At 29.6% G+C, this 26594-nt stretch overlaps 2 protein-coding genes and 1 long non-coding RNA gene across 3 annotated transcripts; 1 reads left to right on the top strand and 2 right to left on the bottom strand.

Annotated features, from left to right (window-relative positions):
• Window positions 1-2549: 2549 nt before the first annotated feature.
• Window positions 2550-4390, bottom strand: LOC120078120 (putative UDP-glucosyl transferase 73B6). The gene has a single exon (XM_039032339.2). The coding sequence runs from the start codon at window positions 4315-4317 to the stop codon at window positions 2752-2754; it is 1566 nt and encodes a 521-aa protein (XP_038888267.1). The 5' UTR covers window positions 4318-4390; the 3' UTR covers window positions 2550-2751.
• Window positions 4391-17065: 12675 nt separating this feature from the next.
• LOC120078253 (CBS domain-containing protein CBSX1, chloroplastic-like) lies at window positions 17066-22091 on the bottom strand. Its single transcript, XM_039032477.2, has 8 exons — window positions 21639-22091; window positions 21406-21493; window positions 20207-20271; window positions 20042-20090; window positions 19883-19935; window positions 19637-19752; window positions 17537-17594; window positions 17066-17428 (listed from the first exon to the last, which is right to left on the bottom strand). The coding sequence occupies exons 1-8, from the start codon at window positions 21813-21815 to the stop codon at window positions 17351-17353; spliced, it is 684 nt and encodes a 227-aa protein (XP_038888405.1). The 5' UTR covers window positions 21816-22091; the 3' UTR covers window positions 17066-17350.
• Window positions 22092-24201: 2110 nt separating this feature from the next.
• Window positions 24202-24986, top strand: LOC120077671 (uncharacterized). Its single transcript, XR_005481811.2, has 2 exons — window positions 24202-24723; window positions 24842-24986. It is a non-coding gene; the product is annotated as an uncharacterized LOC120077671 (long non-coding RNA).
• The last annotated feature ends 1608 nt before the right edge of the window (window positions 24987-26594 follow it).

Here is a 26594-nt window from a genome sequence, read left to right on the forward strand (position 1 = left end):
TTAATCCTCCACTTGATGTATCTCAGACACCATACCGATCATATCATATATAATAGAATTACCTCTTGTCATTTTGAACATTTCAAATCAACACTAAGAACTGATCCTCAAATTGAATCCATCGAGCTACCAAAGAGACCTTATGGACCTGTAGCTCGAAGCTCTAATGGTACGTGAATAACTGACTAAACTCTTTAGTCACGAGATCCACCATCTGTTAACTGGCAGGTACTCCACTAAAGATCGACAGCTGAACTCTCCTTACTAAAAATATATTATATGTCCATCTTAACCAATCAACAGTGCAACAACCTTTCATAGATCACTCGTAAGTACAGCTTGGCCAATAACTGTTATGTCCCTGTAGTTATATCTAACTCCTTAAGTATCATTGAATTCTCTAATGAACATAAGTCATGGTCCTACTATGTTAGTTCTCTCTTCCAAAGAGAAGTTGTGGCCACTATGTTCAAACCCCCGAATCATCCATTAAAAAAGCAATCTATCTACTTACCCCTACTTCAGGAAGGAGTGAATTCCATCTTGTGTAAGCAATTTTCCAGCTCCCAAATTAGACAAGTCTCAAAAAGGTAGGCATGTTGAGTTGGTAATCTGGCCACTCTCACCCATACTAATCAAAGGACGCCCTCAAAGGCAGAAGTTTCCAAAACACTCAAGATTGGGGTCGTGTCACCTATGGTCGTTTAGGTGAGATGTAAGTCTCCAGTATCAACGGCATTATATACAGAGACGAAACATCTCGTGGTTTGATCTTATACAAACTCTTTGTATAGAACACCCCCGCTCACATGTCTCCACATGAATGGTCAAGATCTACCATCTGTAGTAGTTTACAACATTTTCAAACCTCTACAAAGCGAGTCATATCCGTAGTATCACAAGGATCAGGTATCCCACCTTTATCTTTATACTACAGACCTATTTAGGTTATCACTGAAGGCATGATCTACTTGTATATCTCATATACATGCTTAAGTTTAAATAAGATAACCATGGAGCTTTGTTTATTGGATATGAGTAAATGCAGGAATGAACTAACAATTATTTTATTCATAAAACAAAGTGTATAATTACAAACAACAAGACTCCTGGAGAATTAGGACACCGATCTCAACAGGTCGATATGTTCACCAAGTCTTTGCTTGCAGCATCTCTTTTTCCTCCACTCAGCAAAGTGGGTTTGCAGAACATTTTTTTTCCTCATCTTGAGGGAGAGTATCAGAAAGCGTTATATTTCTGTTTTTGGTAATTAGCCTGATAGTTATATTTTTTGTTCTTTGTAAATGGGTTGTTAGTTTTTTAGCCCTTATAACTAATTATTGTTTTGGCCCATCTTTATATAAATATGGCTAAGGCCCAAATCGATAACGTGTGAGGATGATTTATTAAAATTCCCTGGTTAATATGGTATCAGAAGTTTTCTTTTTCTCTTAGTGAATTTTTTTTTCCTTTATCCTCAACCTTCTGCTTGTCATTTGTTCATCTTTTTTTACCTTCCGCCATGTCTAATGGAAATCCTCCTGTCATCTCCTCCGAAGAACCAATCGATCCTAACACAAATTCTTCAACAATCTTGAAGTTTTTGTCCCTCGGAACACATCTTTTTCGTCTCCGATCTCACATAATCAGTCTGAAGCATATCTCAACCCATATTATCTTTATCATCGAGCCTTGTTCTAGTTACGAAACTTCTAACCGAAGACAACTACGTCTCTTAGAGCAAACTACGGTGATTGGATTATCAATCCAAAATAGACTCGGTTTCATTGAACAATTTGATTGAAAAGCTGGCCATGAACGATATCTTCAAAACAATTTGGGGTAGAGTGTTGACTATTTTCTTTCTTATTAATATTTCATTGTATTTATTGTGTTATATTTGTTGTATTTATATTTTCCTTATTTGTAATGAGTGTTTCTTCTATTTAAGAAAACTCTTTCTTTCTAAGAGAAATAAGAGGAAAAAAAATACTTGTTTAGCAAAGAAGATAATGAAGATTGGTATGTAACTAAATTATTATAATATGATTCTCAATTCTTTTTTAGGGAAAGAATAGATCTTAGTCATATTAACTTACCATAATAGGTCTGTGACATATTCAACATTTTTAAAAAGTTAAATTTTATGCTTAGTCCATTAACTTTGAGGTTGGTGTGTCTATTTGGTCTTTAAACTTTAAAAAATATCTAAGAGATTCATAAGCTTCCAAGTTTCTGCATTTGGTAATTGGACTTCGAAAGTATTTAATATATATTTAACATTTCAATAATTGATGTAATTTTTTAGATTTTGTCTTTTTGTTTGAAAATCCATTTATATTGCAATAATAATAATACATGTGTTCGTCTTTTCAAAATAAATAAATACATGCGTTAGTTTTCTTAAATTTTTTAACCTCTTGATCAAAGATGAAGTGTTTGCTTGATTTAGAGTTTAGCTTAAGAGAGTAAAATTTAGACAAGAACATCAACTAATTGTAAAACCTTCCACAAGAGTGAAGAGTTTCTCTATAAGTTGTTTAAAAGGATTGCTAAATTTTTGCTTGTTCTCTAAAATTAAATGAGACGTGTTAGATTTTATTATTATACAAGAGACTTTATTGAGCTCAAGAGTGTATAATCTCAATCCTAAGATGTTACTCGAATTCATATCACTATATTATCATTTTCTTAATTGAAAATTTCAAATTCCAAACTAACACTGTGAGCAATCAGCATACTGAATGAATTTCAAAACGCCAACGATTTCAATTCCTTAATCAAAGCATCCAAATCGGAGCAGGATGATCCATTTTCTGCAACAGCTTTTCTCGACATCTCTCCCAATTCTTTAGCTCTGTTTCTCATTTCTTCTGCTTCTTCTCCCTCCATAACTCTCCTTATTGCCTTCTCCACAGCTCCCTTTCCAATGAAATCCCCCACAATTCTCACCCATTTCTCAACCCCAACTGCAACTCCAACTTTCAACACCTCTGTCACCAGTTTCTCGTTGTAAAATTGCTCCGCCGATACCGGCCACGTCACCATCGGAACTCCGGCAGCCACTCCTTCCAGCGTCGAGTTCCACCCACAATGTGTTATAAACCCACCCACCGCTGGATGATCAAGTATCAAGACCTGCGGCGCCCATCCTCTTATAATCATCCCTTTTCCTTCCATCCTCTGTTCGAACTCTTCTAATGACCAATCCTGATCCTCTTCTTCTTCTTCTTCTTCTTCCCTTTTCACTTTCCTCACAACCCATATGAAATTCTTCTCAGAAGCTTCAAGCCCACTTGCAATCTCCTTTAACTGATCCGAGTTGAATTTTGTCATACTTCCAAAACACACATACACAACCGAATTGGGTTTTTTAGCGTCAAGCCATTTCAAGCACTCGTGTTCGTCAATGGTGGATTCGTTTCCTCTCTGAGCTTTTTCTTCAGTTTCCTTATTGCATAAAGAAAGTGGGCCAATATGCCATGCCTTTCTTCCCAAGACATTTCTGTAGCAATCTGCATACTCTGCCTCCAGCTCGTAGAAACTGTTGATAATAACCCCATAAGACTTCAACTCTGACTCTAGCGCCTTGTCCACAAATTCGCTTAAATCGTTTTTAACATTCTCCCGCATGAACTCAGGAAGTTTCATCTTCGTGAAAGTAATCTCCCCGGGAAGACAAGGAATGAGAAAAGGCTCTGTATCCGACGAAACATGGTTGTAAGGCTGGTGAATCTTCATGAACTCCATAGCACAGAAGGAGAAAAAGCCAGTACCATGGAAATTAAGCCTGGGGATCCCAAGTTTGGCAGCAACATCGCTGGCCCAAGGGAAGAACATATCAGCTACAATGCAATGGGGGCGGTATTTCATAACAGCCTCCTCAAATGGGGTTTGAAGCAAATTCAAAGCAGAGATAAATTTGGGGAATAGAGCAGAAGTGATAATAGAGTCGCTAGTTTCACAGCCATCTGGGAGGCCAACTTCAACAGAAGGGAATTTGAGGATGAGAAGATGAATTTTTGAAGCAGAGATGGATTGGGAAGCATGGATTGAATTAGAGATGGAGATGGAATTGAGAGGGGTTGTGACGATGGTGATCTTGATGCCGCGAGAAGACAGTAATTTGGCCATGTCGACGATAGGAATCATGTGGCCGCGAGCCATGAGAGGGAACAAGAACATGTGGAGCTCACTGCCTTCGCTACACATTTTACTGCCCAACAGATTGAAGAAATGAAGAAGAAAAGTTGCAGAAGAGAAATGGGTTAAGAAAAAAAGAAGAGGGAAGTGGAGTATATATAGAAAAGTTTTCATAACTAATCTTCTCTCTCTCCCCCCCTTTATTCAAAGATTAGGAGTATATTTGATGTTTTTCCAAGTCATGAATCGCTTAGATACAAATTTGAAGTGTTTAGAAATATATGAGAAAGAATGCTTGAGATGTTGGGTTGGTTCTTATAATAAGTAATTATTCTATTGTTATGGTTTCTAATGGTTTGTGTTCGACTCTTTTAATCTATCTAAGAAATAGTAAATATGTTAATAGAAAGAGAGAAAATAATAATAAATAGTAAATTCCAGATATTTGAAATAGCAATAATGTAATTATTTATAGACTATAATAGTTAAAAATACTCACTATTATAATTAAAACTTCAAACTGGAGTGAGCTATAATAGTCTACTCCACCCACTTGAAGTTGGGGCCTAAATAACCCCTAAAATTTAATGAAAATCATGTAATACTATATTTTTTATTATGAAATTATTCTTTGATTTACAATAACCCTTGTATTTAAAGAAAATCATATACACATATGAAAAAAATATGCATTAACTGTTTTAAACCAAATTCAAGTGATGGTCTTTCATTTATAAAAGTTTAGGGTTTAAGTTGATATATTAATTCGAGCTTTAATTGGTATAATTCCAAAAGTTTAGGTTCCATTTAGTAACCCTTTCATTTTTATGTTTGGTTTTTGAAAATTAAACCCATTTCCTCTCAATGTCTTACAATGATTACCATCTTTTTATGTACAAAAGTTGAATTTTTAGTCAAATTCCAAAAATAAAATAACTTTCTTTTAGTTTTTAAATTTTGATTTGGTTTTTTAAATTAGGGATAAAAAGTAGATAAAAAGGAAGAAATTTGGAGGGAGAGATAATGTCTATAAATTTCATTTTTAAAAAGGTCACTAAATGGTGTCTTAGAATTCTAATTTTTATTTTATTTTATTGTATTGACAAGTATATCCCAATTAAATTAATTAAAATTTAATATACTATTAAAAATTTCAACTTTTATTAATTGGTGGGTTCATAAATACTAAAATTCATATAGTAAGGCCATCGATAAGAAGTAAAATATGGCATTCAATGTAGAGTTTATGTCAAGATGTATCCACCTCAAAGGCATAGGTTTAAATCTTCACGTTTTAATATAATATTTTAGAAGAAAAGGATTTTAAAGAATGAGTAAAGTGTTCTTTGGCCTCTAAGAAATAATAAAACTTTGAGGTTTATATATTAATTCTTTCAAAATATATATATACATTTATATCATTTAATTTATTTAAATCATAAATTAATAATCTTATCAATTTATTTGGTATGAAACGATTCAAAGTATCTAAATAAAATACAGAAGATCGATTTGTCATGGATGTCATACTTTTTTTTAAGGAAAAAAAATTAAGAAATAGTAAAATAAGCTTAACCTCATCCAAGCTATTTATTTTAGTATATCCAGGTAGAGATGTCCAATTTTTTCACGGAGACGAGATTCCCGATTAGGCGGGGAATGAGAGAAAAAAATTCTCCGTGAGCTAAACGAGGACGGGGACGGGGAATGCATTCCCCTTCCCCGCCTCGATTAACTTTTGCATATTTATTTAATATAGTTATCTAATGTTATGTTATTATTATTATTATTATATAAATATTATATTTAAATTTCAAATTTGATTATTTATTGGGAAAGATAATGAATATGTATAAATTGAATGTTTAAATTTAAATTATATATGTGAATAATTTGATTTATATTTATTTCTTTCTACTCAGAAATTAATTAGTTGTTTTAGGTCAAAATTTGAGTAATTTATTTTAAATTCAAATTGTCATATAAAACTAACCCTAATAAACAATTTAGTGATAAAGTTAATTAGTTAATTAAAATTTGCTCACACGAGTAATTTAAATTAATTGGCATTTTACAAATAAAAAAGAGTAACAGGCAAAAAATCCCTGCAGGGAACCCGATCCTCGCAAATTTTCCACGGGAATCCCCGTCCCAATCCTCGTGGGAAATTTCATGGGGATGGAGAATGAAATAGGGGGCGGGGACAGGGATGGGGAATGACATCCCAGCCCTGCCCCGCCCTATGAACATCTCTACATCCATGTAGTTTTTTTAGTACATCCATGTGAATTTTGTTTTTCTTTTCCCTTTTTACATTTAAATCTATGGGCATATGTTATTAAAAATATTATAAAATAATTAAGAAAATATTAAGAAAAATTATTTTAAATGACAAAACTATTGAAAATATTTACAATTAATAGCAAAAATATTCTAATCTATCCGTCACGACTGCGATAGACTATCCCAAATATTAGTTATTATTTTAAAAGTTGATAATTGAATTTCATATTACAATATATTATTAAAAAAAAAATGTAATAGCATTCAACTTGACAAATTTATTTATAAAATGTTGGTTTTAACTGGTTGTAAATATAACAAAATTAGAATAAGTAAATTAGTGATTTAAGTTAATCAATAATTATTGTAATTAATCATAGGTGTTCAAAAATATAATCAACAAATATTATCCATCAATATAAGGGTTAATTAATATTTAATAGTGAACTAAAAAAATAGTATACAATTATCTACCATTATAATTAATCGATATATTTAAATTAATTGTTGGTTTTTGTTAATAATTAATTGTCCCATAAAATTGTGACTATTGTATAGAAATTGTGACTATTGTATAGTCAATTAATTGTTAGTTTTGATTAGTGATTGTGATGTATGTAGTTTGAATTTTTCAACCCTATTATACTTCAAATATAATTATTGTCCCATAAAATCAAAGACAAACATATGAACATAATTATCTCAACGAACTAGTCAAATTATTATTGTAGAGATTTAAATTTCTCTATTCACTTTTAAACTGATCGAGTCTGTTGATGCCAATGTTTGGATGTGGAAAATAGTCTGACCTTCACATGACAACAGTCATAAATTTATTTAGAGGAGAAAATTATAACTGGAAAAAGAAAGGAAAACCTACATACACGTGTGGTGTTTGCCACACACACCCCGATGCTTAAGTCAAAGAGTAAAATAGTGTGAAAGCTTTATGATTTTGAGAGCGAGATGAACTCATATCTCCTTAAAGTTATAATGATGCATTTATAAGAGTAGTCGATCTAGATCATCCTCCATAGAGTTTCAAAGTGACATTAAGTTACAAGAAAAAGTTACTCTCTCGACGCCTAACAACGTCGAGAAATAGCCAAAAAAAGGTTTGGAGATTATCTCTCGACGTCATTGGCATCGTTGGGAGTATAGTCGGGGAAATCTCAGTCGTGAGACTTACTCCCAATATCATCACCCCATCGAGAGTTTAAATTAACTCCCAACATCGTATGTACAGTGTCGGGAGTTAGTTTAAACTCTTAACGTGGTGGCTACCTGCGTCGAGAGTTCATTATGTCCGAATTGCTTATTAATCTCTCGACGATAACCATCGGGAGATTCTTAATTTTTTTAAAAGAATATTCATTATTAAGTTAATTATTTTTAATTTGATCTTCATAACCTAAAATTTAGAATCCAAATCAATAATAATTGAGCAATGCACATACATTCAGAAAGCAACCAAAATTGTTGTTGGTATTGTTGTTACATATATGAGAGATAGGTATACTAGAGAATAATTAATATTTATATAGAGAGAGAGTAAAGAGAAGTGTGTTTACGCTTGTGATTCCTAAAATCACCTCCAAAGCATCAAATTTACCAACAATATAATATAAGATATTATAGCACAAAATATTATCAACCCACTTCAATGAATCCTACAATCAATTCTAAGACATCAAACAAGCCCAAATCATTAACATTTCAAACCCACCCATCCACAAACACACAAAAACAAACTTACGCTTATTAACAATTCAAACCACTTCAATGAATCCTGCAAAAATTCTAAGGCACCAAACAAGCCCAAATCATTAACATTTCACACCCACCCCTCCCTAAACACAAAAACAAACTTACACTTATTGACAATTCAACCCACTTCAATGAATGCTACAAACAATTCAAAGGCACCAAACAAGTCCAAATCATTAACATTTCACATCCACTTCTCCACAAACACACAAATGTTGGCATTATGTCCTAAACCCATAATTTGTAAATTTGAAAATAAATTTTCTTTATAAATAAAATGTTATTTATCTTAATAACTAATAACTATTTATTTAATCGCATAACTCAAATTTAATAAACTAAAATCTGAAGTTGTTTTCATGTAATTTGGACAGTATGTGAATGATATACAAATGAATCATGTTCATATAATAACCTAAAAGGTCTATAGTATATGGATAAGATTTGGTGCCTTATCCTGATAAGGCTATGGATACAACTCACTTTGTAATTGTTACAAGCGATTTGATTCAAATCGTTCATGTGGAAACATGTGAATGGAGGTATCCTATGCAATGAAATTGTATAAGACCAAACCATGAAATATATTGTCTCTCGTTATAACACGTTAATTGAAGAGATTAATATTTCAAATGATTACCATGGAACTCGATCTAAATTTGGAGTGAGTTATGAACTCCTGCTCATGAGGGTCATCCTTTGATTTGTTTGGGTGAGAGTGGCCCTAGTTGCCGACTTGATAAGCCTACCATCTTGGGGACGATACCCAGTGGGGAGATACATAAATTATATGTGATATAATTGATATGATGTATGAGATACATAAATTGGAGGAATTTGATATAAATATGATTTATATCAAGTAAAGGAGAAAGGAACTATGGTTTAAATATTACATATGATGTGATATTAAAACTATAGGTTATAAATATAATATGATAAGTTAGTTATTATATTCATTTATAATTAAAACAATTATATGATAATTATGGGTAGTTTTTCCTTTAACCGTACGTGAAAGTGGGAGGTTATGTTCATTTTTCATAACTGAAGGATAAAATGAAACATATTTTCATTTTGTAAGTAATCGCTTCATTAAGGGTTTTACTAATCGTTTAGCTAACTAGAGACTACACGATAGCCTTCTAAGCGAAAGCCTAAACGATTGTGTAAAGCGCCTTTTTCTAAACGATCTTGTAGACGATCCAACATGATTTACTAAGTGATCGCGTGCCAAGCGATATTTACTAAACGATCGTGTAAAAAATCAAGTGTGATGTACTAAATGTTTAAGTGTGTTTTTCTAAATGATCATGTACCTAGCGAGATTTACTAAACGATCAAGCAAATAAAGTCTATGCGATACACAATACATTCTCCCACTTGCTTGATCGTATAGTTTGAACGTTGCCTTCCTCCATCCCTCTACCAAATCCAATAGAGCCCACATCTCCTAGATTCTCACTCCGAGAATACCAAGGTTGTCAAGTGATGGTGTCTAAGAGGTTGCTTGTTCGTGAAGAAGATCGTTCGTGATCTAAGCGACAGCAAAAGATTTGCTGGACGATTGTAGCGACAGCGAGAGGTTACTGTTCCAAGTCTTCACGAGAGCGAGAGATTTGTAGAAGAAGAGTTCTTCAAAGGTATGTCTCTCATTCCTTTTGTTTTTAATTACTAAAGTATGTTGTAATTTGTTAGAAAATGTATAACTATTTTCTATGTGAATGTCTTTAATTCTGTCATAATGGGCTTCAAAAGATCTTGCTTCCGCTCATGGGTTCTCTTGGATAAGAGTCTCTTCAGTAACACCTACAAAACGGGTCATACTCGTAGTGTCACCAGAATAAGGTAGCCAACCTTATCCATATACTATAGGCCATTTAGGTTATCACTTAAAACACGATCCACTTGTATGTTTCCACATACATGTTTAAGTTACAACAATAACTATGGATCTTAGTTTATTTGCTTGTGGTTAATGCAACTAAAATATCACATATTTCATAGACAATGTGAATAAAATATCATATATTATAAATCATAGAATGTTTGTTTATACAAGTGTTTACAAACTATAGAACCCTACGAGATTTAGGGCATCAATCTCAACATCTTCCTCATGAATTTCTTCATTAGATGAAGACTCATCAAGATCATCATCATCATCGACATGATATACATTACCATTACATCATCAGTATTCTCATTTTTTGGCTGAACAACATAAGGAGTAGAAGTAAAATTAGTAGTAGTATCAAAACACAACTCTAAAGTAGAAGTGTGCCTTGTACTAAGAACATCTACACCCCTTTCGTGCTAAAAGAATACTACATCTCTACTTTCCACTACCTTTTTCTTTTATTGATAGGACCCAAAGAATATAACAACAACTCACCCTCCAAAACAGTCGACCAAATAATTGTTCTCCAAAACACCACAATAAATTATCAAATAATCACCAAGAAAATAATCAACAATGGACAACAATAAACCACAAAGTTCTAGAAGACTAAAAACAAAGAGCACACAGGAATTGTATGTGGAAAACTCCTTCGATGTAGAGTAAAAACTACTAGATTTGTGAGGAGTCCACCCTTGTCAACTTCTCTTATTATGATAAAATTGAGGGAAAAAGAACTCAAGTAAGTGATACAAAGGTTCACTACCCACCAATACTTTCATACATAAAAGATGAACACATGAGAGATAAAAAAGAATGAAAATTACCCAATTGTACAGATTTTGTTAAGCAATGATTATGGACAACCAGAGCTTCCAACAACGACCAAACCGTTCAAAATGAGACTCTATATGTCCCAAATAGGTTGTCCAAATTTCTGCACAATCCAACAGTTCAACCTTTGGCAATCGACACCTTTGTGGAAGTTGTCGCTGAAAAATCGAACTGTTGTCTTTCTCTCCCATTATCTGCTATTTTTTTTCCACTTTCCTTCCCTTAGTTCATCTACATATCCCATAAAAGAAAACCTATGGCTTTCAATATGGGCCAATCTAAAAATTAGCCCCAATTTGGCTCACAAAACTCAAGTTTAAAATAAAGTCTTATTTGTACAATAAGTGAGTTGGACTCCCACAACACTTACATTTTGAAATATAATCAACAATTTTATAATTTTATTTTATTTTCATTTATATTTTGGAACGTTCAATAAATTTGTATTTCTTGAATATTATTATGTGTTTTTATAAGGTTTTTAGATATTTGCAAGTGACTAATGTATCATCAAATAAAGTATCAATTTCTTTCTCTTTTTTTTGTTTAAGTATTGTTTTTCATTTCTTTAAATATTACTACGTGAGTAGATTTATTTCTTGAGACATTTCAAAATACAATCAACAATTTAAAAAAATTATTTTATTTTCATATACATTTTGGAATGCACAATAAGTTTGTATAAGTTTTTTTTCCTGGTAAGATTTGACTGATAAATAAATCATCACATAAGATTTTTCAATTTTTCTCTATTTTGGTTACAGTTTTATTATCAAATGTATATTACTTCATTTCATTTTAATATACTTTTTTTTTTTCTGTGTTGGAAGTTGGAACACTATGTGCCTTTCTTATATTTTTTAAGGCTTGAGCGAACCATTTATAATCAAAAGCTTTTATCTTTATTTTTAGTACTGTATTTAAATTCAGAGGGATTGAGTTAAATATGTTTATTATTTTTTAATTTTTTTTGGAACCTTCAAATCTTGGAAACAAAAGTTTGTCATCTTTTTCTTTTACCCATCAAACTTTATTATTATTTTTTCATTTCCATCTCTTCCATTATTTTAAAATTTAAAGTCAGATATATCTAAAATTTTAATTTTAAGTTAATGAAAAGTCTATTTCCTTTATATTTCACCATTAAAATTTATATTCCAAACATTTTTAACAAGGTCCATTTTTTTTCAAGGTAAATTAACCCACAACAAAATACATATAATTTTAGTGATTTTTTACATTACAAAATTTATGTCAAGTACTTATTATTCTATATATACATATTCATTCAATATTTAAATTTTATCGTAATAATGTATATTCTAACAAATTTAACCACGTGCATCACACTTATTTGTTAACTAAAAGTACCGAAGGTTCCATTTGAATTTGGATATTTTATTTCTAAATATGAGAATCTTCTCTAATTGATCTTTTGTCGGGATATTTTACAAGTTAATAATCAAAACTTAAATCTGCAATAGATATTTATTTTATTTTGAAGTTTGATATGGAGAAATTTTCACTAATAGAAAAAAAAAAATTCAAATTATTTATAGAAACAATAAAAAAATATGGATAGACATTGATAGATTTCTATCAATCAATGTCTATTAATGATAGATTTCTATCAGTTTCTATCACTGATAGACTTCTATTAGTCTTTATCAGGGAAGATTAAAATTTTACTATTTTGTGTAAATAGTTTTTCTTATTTTTCTATTTTTGAAAATCTCTTTTAATATTTGTTGGTATGTTAATCTTAAAACTTTAAGAATGGTTACAATATTAACCTTCTAATAAATTATCTCTCTAAACATTGTTAAACAAATTCTAATGAGTTTAATGAATTATGTATAATACAAAATTAATAAAATTTAGAGGAAAAAAGTACATTAGAGCTTTTTTTTTTTTTTTTTTTTTGAAATTTGTAAACTTAGGAAATTTATTCAAGGGTCAATTTGTACATTTGTGCATTGACAACTTATTTTTGTGTTGAATTTTATTTTATTAAAAATTAATAAATTTGTGAATATTTTTCATTATTTTTTTTTGGTAAAATTAGTGAGTGGGTTAGAAAAAATTGGACTAAAGATAAAATAATTACTTAATTATAACGTCCAGTCTGATAAAATTGAAAATTTAGAGTCTATCGATACAACCAATCATATTTATGAGTCCTTTATTACTATGATTAATTTTCTTAATTCTATTATTTAATTTTGATAGTATTAGACCATTAGTATCATTATTTTAACCAAAGCAAACGTGACTCTATTTGTATGCGAATATGTTGACAATTCTACCATTTAAAAAAGGTATATCATTTGGATCCCTATATTTTAGAATTTATTTAATTTTAGTCTATTTTAATCCATATACTTTCAATAAATCTTAAATTGAGTCTCTACTATTAGTTTATTGTAGATATTTTTATTATCTTTTATTTTATTGGCATTTTTACTATAAATTTTGAAAACATATTCACATATTGTATTTCTTTGCATAAAAATTAATATAGTTATTTAATCAATTTTGATAAAAATAGACTACAACAGAGTAAATTTAAGATTTACAAACTAATTTAAGATTTACTGATTAAAATTAAACAAATTTTAAAGTGCAGTACCGAGATGGTATCTTAATTATATATTATTTATTATTTTGGTAATATAAGAGTGTGAGTTAGGGCTGGAAAAGTTGACCGACACTAGACGTGTTGGCCAAGTATGTACATTAAAAATCGATTTTTGTTATCATCAAATGTAATGACGTAAGCAATGGCGTCATAACGCCATGATGTCTTGGTACTTGAGGGAAAATTTTCAAGTACTACTACTATAATATGGGAGAAAATTCTGAATTTTTCATCCATTACAATATTATAGAAGTAGTACTTAAGAATCACAAAAAGTTTGTAAAATAAACCAATATATTAATTTCTATGATAGATCTATTCGATAGCTGGTCTAGTTCCTTACCCGTGAGATAGGTTATTTAGAATCCTTCTTCTATAGTCGAGACTAAATGGATATTAAAAAGTGATTAGGTAGTATTGGAGTTGTTGTTCATATGAATCAAGTCGCGACACTCTATTGAAGATGGAAAAGTTTCAATCTTCATTGCTTTTTGTGAAACCGGAGGCCTTGGCTATCCATGAAGGCATTATCAAAAACTTTGGAAGTTGACATTTATCCTTTAAAAATTTTGTTACTGATTTTTCTTTTATACATATGAGGGGCAATTTATATATTTCTTTTGAACCAGAAGAATTTTTACTAGATAATTTTCTAAATTTTAAGTCATATCAACTTCATCACGCCTCACCAAAACTACGATATCATTCTTGGGCACCAATTTTTTTATCTGACCGTCGAAAGTCTTGGTTGCCTTGCAGGAGGAGGTGGCCTACGGTTATTTTGACAATCTCCGATTGTTTTCGAGTATACCGTATTTATGTGACTTAGTCCGATGAAGATTTTAGGCTTTTTTAATACATCGTATGTGCATAAGATTAGCTTTACCAAAAATTTATATTTTTGTTTGAAGTATATATTTACATGGCCCGGAACCAAAAAACCTTTGGTTATTTTTTTTTAGTACAAGGTGTATTTATATGACTACAATGATCATACAAAGAAATTCGTATGAGTACAATAATAACTTGCTAGTTTAGATATTACAAGATATTTATATAATTACAATGATTAGTTGTTAGAAGATATTTGACAGATATAATTCTTTTTAGTATAAATATTGCTAAGTTTGACATAAAGTTAATTAACTGGTTTTAATACAATATATTTGTATGCAAACTCTCATAAAAATTTAGCTTTTTTAGTGAGGTATTTGTGGGACTTTAGTGTGATGAAGATTTTAGCTACTTTTAGTAAAGTTTACTCAATGTTTTAAAAGAGATTCAAAACTTAGGGGATTGGGATGTTTTTCTCTTGTAGTGGGATATCATTTTTTTTTTTTCTATTGTTGCATTAGGATTTTTAAGTGGGTGCCTGTTCCTCAAATTACCATATATTTGCATTTGAATGTTTAACCTTTTAACAAAATATGAATATTTTATTTTATGGAATCAATATATCTGAATATTTCTTTTTAAAAAGGAGATATTCTTTTTTATTACTTTATGTGATCAACCTAGATTTTAGGAGTATTTTTCTACTTAGTTTTTAAAATTAAGTGGTTAGATAATAGGATTTTATTTAATTCTATAGATTTTATTTTTAAATATACTAAAATGTAGGGATTTAATAAGGATATACTTGTCCTTTGTTTTAATATAATTTACCGTTGGATTCTTTTGGCCATGACAACTTTGTTGGCCATTCTTTAAAGGAAATTACATGAGAACTTTGTTGGTCAATTTTTAAAGGGAAATTGTAATTAATGGTTAGAACGAGACTTCCAATTGAAATAAGGTCAGTTTTTAAATTAATTGATTTATGACCAAAACTTGATATGATTCCATCTCCTCCAAGTTCCAATTTTGCCCTCCCAAATCACAAGCTTCCAACCATTACGGTTGGGGTATATCCCCATAAATTTAACAAAATCCATAACAAATTTTTAGCTTATTCAATGGAGAATTTTGTTGGAATTTAGTTTTTAATTAGTAAGGATGGTTTAAAATTTTATTAAAAATACTTTTTTTACGACAAAAAAAGCTTCTACACCGGTAGTTAATGGTGCTAAGGTCATGATTTGGATTGCAATCAATATGGCAGTAAGCTTCTACCATTAAGTGTTGGATTTTTTTTTAAGGTATGCGTAATGGTGTACTCTAATCTCTAATCTTATATTTAGATGACTCACTTTAGTTGTTTTTTTTAGTTATTTGTCAATACTATAGATATGAAGTAAAGGGATTAGGAGCATAAGACAAAAACATAAATACCCTCTTTATAATTATGAAAAATAGATTATTAATAAATCATAAAGGGTTTGCTCATTAAAGGAGTGGGGTGTGTAAGCATATAGTATATGATGGACAATCCCAAATTAGGTTTTATTCTTTATATATACAGTATTTTTGCATCCCGAATTAGATAATCTATCTACGGTTAGGTGTTATATTTTTTTAATTTGTGGTTAATAATTTTTTTTTTTTTTTTGCTTGTTTTTAGGATTTTTTTTCAGAAGTTGGTTCATTAAAATAAATTATCTAACCTTTATTTATTTGAGGGATTAGTTTGTTAGTATTTAAATTTAAAATTGGTTAGTATTTCCCTTAGATGAGGGATATTTTTTATATTTGATAAATCCGATTAAAAATTCTAAAACAATCATTTAGCTATTTATTGAAAGAAAAAGTTTAGTGGCCATTTTTAAAAAAGTCTATTAAGTGTTGATTATTTGTTCAAAGAACCCTTTTTTTTTAAAAAAAAAAAAAGAAGAGTCTATTATATTTTGACTATTTATCCAAAGAATCTTAATAATAATTACATCATGGGCTAACTCAAGTCTGTTTATTTCGAGCCTAATCCATTTGTTGGACTATAGGCCTAACTTCTTAAGATTGGGCTGCCATTTAATCCCAATAATGTTATTGGCCTGCATTCTTTTACGTCAACTCGATCAAGTGATGATGTTGAGAGGACTAGGGCGAGGGTGCGAAAGGCAAGTTGGAGAAAGGTTAAAGTTTCATTTTTTACTTTGTCCCAAACTCTCATTTACAACCTGGTTTTTAACTAGGGTTTTCATGTATATCATGATTCTCGATCCATACGTTGTATTGGTAATCATATATATCTTGCCAAATATATAGTAATATTGGAAAAAATGAAAGATATTTCATTTATTGAGCGGCAGGAATTTCCTGCTACCCATCATTATTAAGTTACGTGTTTAATTTTTAAAAAATAAAAAAAATGAAATATTTTTCTCCGATCTCCTTCCATTGCTCAAGTGAAGTATTATCAATCCAACAAAATTATTAAGATTGCACTCTTGATACTCAAGAAAATGAAGTTGTCTTAGATGTTTGACATATGAGTTGAGTGAGTTAGTTGGTTCTCTCTTTTCTTTTGACACCCCTCGCATTTGAAGGAGATGATATAGAAAAATATTTGAGTTCATCCATGGCTACATCAATCTTTTGTAAGTCACGTAGTAGTCCAATATCAATTTATTACATTCATTTTTAAATGTATTTTATTTATTTTCTAAGTGATTACTCAATGATATATTGACTCCATATTAATTGTTCTAAAAGAAAAAGTTTTGAACCTCTTAATAAACTATACATATCAATAAACTATGGGATAAATGAATGATGCTAGAGAGAGTCAAAATTGTTATGGGCCTATAAAAAATAATGGGTGATTCCTATCTATATAAATACCCAACATTGTGTGTTTCATTCCAAATGAGCCTTCTACATCTTATCATTTTTAAAATGTATCTTTTCAATCATATCAACTCTTTTGAATGTGTACGCTTCATCTGAAGACCGGCTCTCACTATATCTTCTCTTGTAATGATCCCCATCTTAATTTAACAAAAAAATAGATGCCCATGAGTTATAATGTGAAGAAATTATAAAGTAATTGGAAGAACAGAAAAATGTGAGAAGCATTATAAAGATATAGGCTTTACCAGCTTCCCTTCACAATCTACAACTGGTAAAAGGTGGAACTTTGTTTCAAGCAACAGCCTGTAACAAAGGAATCATAAAAAGATTAGGTTTTTGGTAAGAAATTAATTACTATGTCTTAGTTTTAACCATGTTTTGATGTTAATTATGTGTTTTTAGTTCTTTAAATTCTAAAATGCTCTTCTTTTTTTATTAAAAAATTACCTTTGAAAAGATAATATTCTGAACTTAATTAGTTGTGAAATCAACTCTAACTTACCAAAATAAAATCATTATTCTCCAAAAATTCCACCAAATAATTCTTTGTAAAAGAGTAAAAAAAAAAAAAAACAAAAAAAAAAAAAAATAGAAGAAAACACTAGATGAAGGCAAACCACTCAAGTTTATTGAAAAAAATTGTTGTTTATTTGATTTTTGCATTTTTTTTTAACTTACATTAAAGAAGTATTATACGTCTGAAAGTTTTACATTTATGGTTTTAAAATCAATATACATGGAGTTTAAATTAATTTATTCATATGAAAGTTTAAATTTTAAAGAGATATAATTATTAACTTAAAGTTTTAAAATTAATTTTTCCAATTTAGTTGTGGTTAAAACGTATTAAAATAGCACAATTGAAAAATAATATGTATGATAAAGGCTAAATAAGAGAAGTGGCTCAAAAAAATTTATTATAAAAAATGTTGGTTGAATTTTTAAAATTTCTAATAGGTCACTTTAATCTTTTTTTTTTTTTTTTTTTTTTTTTTTTTTTTGGGTTCGAATTCAGTTTGTATTAAAAAGTTTTAGTAATTAATTGATATAAAAAAGATAAAATTAAATTTCATGTCAAATGAGATCATTCAATTGTGTATTAAACTATGAAGCACGGATACTTTATGTGAGGCAAAAAATTAACTTGTATGTTAAATTTATCTATATCCTACATTTTTTTAAAGAAAAAAATTGTATCTTCAATTTATCATTATCCTCATTTTTTTAGAAATATATATATATATATATATATATTAAAAATATATATAAAAAATGACACACCGTATCTGTATCTTAGTTTTTTAGAAATTGACGAATCGCCGTATCCTGTATTCATATTGTGTAGCCGTATTTGTGTTTGTGTTTCATAGGTATTAAATATATTTCTATATATATATATATATATATAAACGGTTGAATAAATGAAAGACCTAATACACATAAAATGAAAAATTCAAATAATCGTTGAAGTACAAAATCTAAAATTCATATATATATTAACCAACTTATAAAATTTAAGGACTAAAAAGGCGAATGTCCTAACCTCTACAGAGTTATTTTTTCTAGATTTTTTCCTTTTTCATGTTCTACAAAATTTGTTTGAGGACGTTTCCCTCTTCCGTTGTGTCTATTTATTTGTAAGTCTTTGCATTATTAGGGTTGTTTTTATTTTGTTTATTTCGGAGATTCTAGTTTTGTGGTGGGCATATATTGCAATATTAATTCTATATTGTCTGTTGATCTACAAACTCATGTGCTAAATTATTGTCGAAGTCTTTAGAAGTCTTTTTTTTCTTTATTTTCTTTTTATCTTAGGGAATCCTAAGACATCATTCTTGAGAAAGGATTCTCAATCGTAAGAAGTCTAAGACTTTATTAGATGAGAATGAGTTCTCTAACTAAGGAAAGCCGAAGTATATCTTTGCTAATATCCATATACTTGGGGGAGTCTAAGTTCTTCGGAGAAAAGTCTCACATTTAAGGGGGAATCTAGGTTATCAATAAATTAGGTTCGACGTGTGTCAATGTAAATGACATTACTTTATAGATGAGTGCAACATTGTAAATACTTGACTTTTTAATATTAGTGGACTGAATTATCTTTTTCAGACTCATTATCTCCGAACGTGATGGATTATCACAGAACTAGGATACCAATCTCTATATGTTTTTTTTTTTTTTTTTTTTTTTTTTTTTTTTTTTTAATTTACTATTTGTTATTATCTTGTTATCTCAATAAGTACTGGAACATCTTGTTTAATATTTGTGATCTATATGACGAATCACCTCAAAATTTCATATATATTATTAAACACAGCGATGAATAATAATCTAAGAACACACACCTGGCAGCACTTTCCAAGTTCATGGTTTCACGAACAACCAATGGAGCAGGTGTCATCAAGTCTCCTACAACTTCCCCATTCTTCTTGCTCAACAATTTCTGTATCAACTTGAAGCTCTGTCACAAAACATTCAACTTCTTCAATTATTTTTTTTTATTTCTTATTATAGTCTACTAAATATCCAAAAATGATATTAATTACATTAGTAAAATGGCAACTTAAAAAGAGAAAATAATTTTTACTTACTTTCCAGCTACTGTTGACATCTGGGAATATATTAGCCTCAACATCACCCACACCTATATCAACATTAAAATAAAATTAATTTTATATAATTATATATATATTTAAAATGTCGATGTCTTAATTTTACGTAGTATCCGGTGGTAGAAAATATTGTTGTACCTGAAATTGAGTCCAAGGCTAACAAATCATAATCTGAGACAACGCCAACCTGTAATGGTATTTAACAAAACAGATGCTACCTAAGATTTTCCATTCATTTTCTTCAAATAAAATAAAATCCCATTCATTAAATAAATAGATGTGAGGTGGTTAATTTTTTTTTACCAGTTTCCAGTCGTCATCAACTACAGGAAATCCAGATAGACTCTTCTCCACCAGAACCTCCAATGCTGTTTTTTACAACAAACAGTTATTATTATGAACTGCTGACTAAATATACTTTCAATTATATATTAGTCCCATGTAATTATTTTAGTTTTAAACTTTTGATCAAATCTGTAGACTATAGTCAACCAAATAAACACAGGAGAGTAAACAATAATCAAATTTATCCGATTACGTTTTTAAAATGGCTAAGTAAACGTGAAAAAAAAAGAGCTTATTATAATCCAATTATATTTGTAATTGAGGTATATTATGATTGATCTACGATTGCAATTACATTAAGGCCACGTTTACCCTACTAAAAATGTAATAGAAAAGTGGGTCCCATTTGATTATTTTGATGTTTTATTATTGCTAATGTTACAATTTTGAGATCTTTACTATTACTATTACAACGAGTCAAAATTCATCATTTTAAGTACGTGATCATCCAACAATTACATTTGTAGTTCAAGCTTATTACAATTGATCCATCAATGAAATTTTATCATATGCTCTAATTGTAATTAGGGATTTGGTGACGTGACCATATATCATTGGATTTTCTTTTTTGGACCTTAAATAGAGAGAATGATAAAATAGGTATAAAATAAAGACTTATTGAATATCTTGCGGTGGATGATCTCTTGATCAGAGATAGATGTCAAATATGCTCACATTCAAAATTATATATAAATATTTAAGGCCTATGCAAACTAGGATTTTGAATTTTGTTGACATATGAAATGAGAAATGAGTGGACATTTACAAAATAAATAATGTGAATCTAATATAGTAATAAGAAAGACTATACTATAAATTCAATCCCTGAATTGCGAGCTCGCAGACCAGACCTATTATAGATCGGTATTGCAAGTTCGCAGACCGAACCTATTATAGATCGGTACTGCGAGCACATAATTGAGGGCTCGGAAACTCATGGATCTATTAGAAAGCTGAAAATTGAATATTGAAAGTTTATAGATAAATTAGAGACACAAGATTAAAAATTTTGAAAAAATTCAAAAATTTATAAACATATTTGACACAAAATTAAAAGAACAGGATCAAAACAACCATAGATATTTAGAGACTAAAATGATAATTTAATAATGACTAAAATGGCAATTGAACCGAACTTGAATTATAATTTGAAATACCTTCGTCAACACTCGTAGATGGCTTAAGAACCTGCAGATTTCCCTTCTTCGTCATGAAATCCCCAACCGTATAAGATCCAATCCTGAACTGAAAAAAAAAAAACACAACACAATGAAAATCAATCAAACACGATACAAAATTAAGTGATTGAAAGCAAAAGAATATCACAATTTCTTAGAACCAGAGAGGATCATCCCGAAAATAAATCGAGAAGAATCGATTCAAGCCCTACCTGTGAGGAACTGGCCACACGGTGGCCGGAAAATGCCAAAGCGACAGCCGGAGACCGAAACAGACTCGACGGCGATGAATTAATCCCGGCGCCGGCGTAAGTCAGCCGGAATTGCGTCTGCAGCAATCGTGAATTAGGAAGAACAGAGGGAACGTACGGCGTAGAAATCGAAGCCATGTGTTCTTTTCTTTGATTTTTTGCGGCGGAGATTCGTAAAGAATTAAAAAAATTAAAAGAATTGAAGGAATTATTCGAATGAATTAAGAAATGAAAATAGTGAAATTTATAGGAAACGGAATTTGAAAAATCAAATTCTAATTACTATTTTGCGTTCTTCTCGGAAAGTTTAGCGAACAAATAGCATCCTGCCACGTTGGCTTAGTAGTTTCTATTTGACTAAACACGCGCGTATTGCGGAGTTTTGGTCCCACACGCTTCTCTCTCACCTTGGACATCTGTAAAAAGTGTTGGACTTTTTTTTTAAAAAAAAAGTAAAATAAATTAGAACTAATTAATTATTCAGTCTAGATTCTTCATTGACAAAGAATCAAGAATGATATATACACATTCATAATGAGTAAAAAAAAGTAATAATAATAAAATCTTAAGCTGTTTCTTGCCTACACAATCAATCCAACTTAGAACATATAAGAAATTTGAATAGGTGAACAATTTCTTTTAAATAAGACTTGAATAATGGATTCTCACGTTACCACAAGAAATTTAGTTAATAACGGGATTAGATTGGTGATAGTTTAAGTCATTAAAGATGTGATGAAAAAAGTAAAATTAACTTTTTAATATAGTTATAATTATAAACATCTTGTGAAATATCAACTTGTATTCATAGATGATTAATTAATTAATTTTGTAAATTAAAATGATCAATTTTATAGGGTGAAACTTAAAAGTATAGTTTCAAATGTAATTTGAAATGTTTAAATCAATACTTAAATTATCTTATATATATACTAGAGAGGATATATAAGATTTGAATGAAATTCACATTAGTTAGATATCCTATAAAATTTAAATGAGATTCAAAATGTTTGTTAATGCTTCTAAAGACTTAGTGCAAAATAATAATAATAATAAATGTAAAGAATATAAAATTAGAAAATAATAATAATAATAATAAATGTAAAGAATATAAAATTGGGAGTGTTGGATTGAGAAAGACGACAATAATAATGGTTCGAAGATGACCATATGTCTTTACTTTCTTTCTACGCAACTTAAATGACTTAAATGATTACGTATTTTTATAATATAATCATAAATTAAATTAAATGTACGTATACTAAAGTAATAAAAAGTTTAATTAAAACTACATTTAAATTATTCCAATTCAACTTAATTAAATTTGTTTTTTTTAATGAGATTTGCTATTTATTTAAATAATAAACGTATGATTATATTTTAGGTTACATATATGTTAAAAACTATAATAAATAATAGGTTGTTTTTAAATATAAAAAAATAAACTAAAATTTTTATAAAATATAACAAAATTTTAGAACTATCTTGATAGACTTTGATAGACTTCTATCGGTGTCTATCAATTCTATCTGTATCTATCAACGTCTATATTTGATAGTTCTAAAATTTTATTATATCGTGTAAATATTTTCAATGATTTTACCATTTGAAATAATTTTCCATAAATAAATTAAAATATTATTGTAGATATATTACATATAGATGAAAAGTATGGGACGTTCTAAAATTGGCATCAATTGCTTCATTTACCTACACCTTTTAAGCCGACCATTCATTTGAAAGTATCTAACGTGTCAAAATTAATAAAATCGTTTTTTTAAAAAAAAAAAATTAGAAGGAAAAAAAAAATTCTAATTTAGCAAAAGGCGACTCCTCCACAAGCAAACAAATGAAATTGAAAAGTCTAGAAGGAAAAGTTTGCTTTCTCTTTTGTCCCTCTTATTTTCAAAATCTAGTGCGTAAAATGGAATAATGGGACGCAAATAAGGACGAAATTGAAGTGAGAATGCAAATTTTTGTCACATTTAGCAAAGTTGAGTTCTTGAGCAAACATGAGTTTAAAATGTTTTGAATAATTATATGCAAGACGTGTATATATATAGGTTGGGCTAAATTATACAAAATATTCTCAAATTTTGTATTTTATGTAAAAAATATACATGAACTTTCAAGGGTCATTTGGTTGGAGTTTTTTCTAGATGAAAATCGATAAAGGCATCCAAAATCCACGTTTATTTTTCAATTATTCATAGTCATTTCTTATAAACAAGAGTTTTCTTTCACTTCTAATTTTGCGGGTTTTCTCTTTTATCCTCTTTTTCTGATTTTGACTTTATATATAATTTTATTTTAAAGATAGTTACTTAATTAATTAACAAAATCAATATTTTATAGTAAAACATTTACTTTAACTTATTTTTACAATAAAAATTTATTAAATAAAGGCAATTACTTATTTACATAAATTATTAATAAAGTTGTTAATAATATCTTAAATATATTTAAGGGCTTCTATATAAAAGGCCTTAAAATGAGGCCTATTTTACCTTAATCTCTTCAATATTCCATTTAAAAAAAATAAAATAAAATAAAATAACCTATTTGGCCTAGTTTTTATCACTAATGTAATAGACTATTTACAATTAAACCCTTCCACTCACAAATATATTAAAAAAAGCATTAGAAACGGTCAGATCCTTCCGTTCAGACGTGCGAATTAATGCCTTTTTGTATTTTTTTTCAAAAAATTCCTATTTCCAATAAAACTTCCTTCAACATGTCCCTTCAGTCCTTTCAGGCTCAATGTAAACTCTTATTTTCAATTTCTTCTTCATTCTTCTTCCTTCTTCTTTCTCCTTATTTTCAAGTTTCATTGTTGTTCAATCGGTGACCAACGACCAAGGAAGCAAGCATTCTGCAATCGACGGCCAACGGAGGTTTATTTTCAACCTCGACTATCAACGGAGAGGGAAAGAAAGGCAGCGACCTACTGGAACTTGAGTCGGCTGCAACCTACTACAATCAACGGCCAAAATAGGGAGATGAAGCAATCATTACAATATACTGCATATTTCATATAAAAAAGGTATATTTTGAAATTATTCATGTTTACTATACATAAATTGGTCGATTTCACCCCAATTTCACCCTATTCATTAGGGTTTTATATGAAACTTGATAAGTGATTGGGGATGAACATGCAGTAGCGTTTGGGGAGAAACAAAAATTGTTGGGACTTTCTTGGGGATAAACATGCAGTAGAAGAATAATGAAATTGGTTTATTTGGTATACACTGTTGTATATAACTATTCCTCTATGATATTAGAATAATGTGAAATTTGGAGTGATGTTTATTTGCCATATATTGAAAAATAGACAGATTCTTATAAGCATTTAGAATAGTGTGGAATATGGACCGATGTTTATTAACTATATATCGACATTTGTATTATAAACATGTTGTTTTATACGTCTTCATCAAATATATACACGAAATGAACAATATATATATTTATATATAAAGACTTTTTAATTATATTTTTCAATAACTACAGCATATTGTTGGGACTCTTTTTATATTTTTTTATAAGCATGTAGTAGGAACATAGTGAATATTGTTTTGATGTTTATTTGTTATATACGGTCCTATATAAGTGTTAGTACACTATATCATAGTACTGTTCTAATATTTATTTGCTATTTGCTATAGTTTATAACTATTCCTCTATGAAATTAGAATAACGGAAAATCTGTACTGATGTTTATTTGCCATATACGGATGAGTAGACGTTTCCTCTAGAGAATTAGAATAGTGTGGAATATGGAATGATGTTTATTAACTATATATATCGATATTTTTATTATAAACATGTTGTTTTGTACATCTTCATCAAATGTTGATTTCTTATCTACGATATAGAGTATACCTTTAGGGTATTTTAAGAATGTGGAATACTAATGGCTTATATTTATTTGTACATTATCTAGGGATTTATTTGATATAGAACAAAGGGGGTTAAGACAATTGTGAATTAGAACAAAGGGGGTTAAGAAGTATCAGTTGAAAAGGGGATATGTAATGATGTTTATTTATACAATATGTTAGGTTATATAAACGAAAGAATATGTATTGATGTTTATTATTAATAAACTACATTCTTCTAATATCCTAGTATAGAATATACCTGATAACTTATAGAAAGACAAGTTAATGTTCTCTCAGAGTTGGAATAATTAGGATTATAAGTGATGTAAACACATTCATGATAAAGAAAAATGCATGAAATTGTACATATGCGATAAACTCATGCAAAAGTATCTTCTTAAGTGAAAAATTGCATCACTAACATGAAGGAACTCTATTTACAGAGAACTTTTGAGTGGAAGCGGATCATTCAAATCTCATTTTCGATTGAACGCATACATTTACAGTCATACAGAACAAATTATGCATCAGAAACTAAAGTACAACATGTTTCTGAAAATAAAACAAAAGATTAAGAGATTATACCTTTGAAGAACCGTTCTTCAAGATAATCCCTCGAACGTACTCGTTCACGAACGTGTCGAACAAGTCACAAACTCCCTCGAACAAGCAGGAAGTAGCAACTTGATCCTCGAACCAAACGGGACACTACCACTTGGTGACTTTGGTATTCTTGGTATGAATCCAAGAGTGGTAGGCTCTGACTAATTTTGGTTAGAGGGAATTTGGAATTTGGAATTTGGAGGAGGAAGACGATCGTGTAGTGAATAACACTATCGTGTAGACGAACTAGTCTATCGCATAGACTTCTTACTCGATCGTCTAATTTCTCAAGAAGCGTGTAGTCACTCTATCAAGTAATGCCTATCTCTCTCTGGACTAATAAAAAAAAATTCATTTTATTCCATTTTTGCCATAAAACCAAATAACTACCCACTAAGGGTGGTTAGAGAGAAAAATGATAATTATC

The sequence above is a fragment of the Benincasa hispida genome, chromosome 5 (genome assembly GCF_027475165.1).
Source record: "Benincasa hispida cultivar pf3 chromosome 5, pf3_genome.v1.1, whole genome shotgun sequence".
Lineage (NCBI taxonomy): Eukaryota > Viridiplantae > Streptophyta > Magnoliopsida > Cucurbitales > Cucurbitaceae > Benincasa > Benincasa hispida.

Coding starts and splice junctions, on each gene's coding strand:
- LOC120078120 (XM_039032339.2), bottom strand. CDS start 4,317: ATGAAAACTTTTCTATATATACTCCACTTCCCTCTTCTTTTTTTCTTA.
- LOC120078253 (XM_039032477.2), bottom strand. CDS start 21,815: ATGGCTTCGATTTCTACGCCGTACGTTCCCTCTGTTCTTCCTAATTCA. Junction 20,272..21,405: donor ATCTACGAGTGTTGACGAAG/GTATTTCAAATT, acceptor TGTAAAAAACAG/CATTGGAGGTTCTGGTGGAG. Junction 17,595..19,636: donor AACTTGGAAAGTGCTGCCAG/GTGTGTGTTCTT, acceptor CCTTTGTTACAG/GCTGTTGCTTGAAACAAAGT.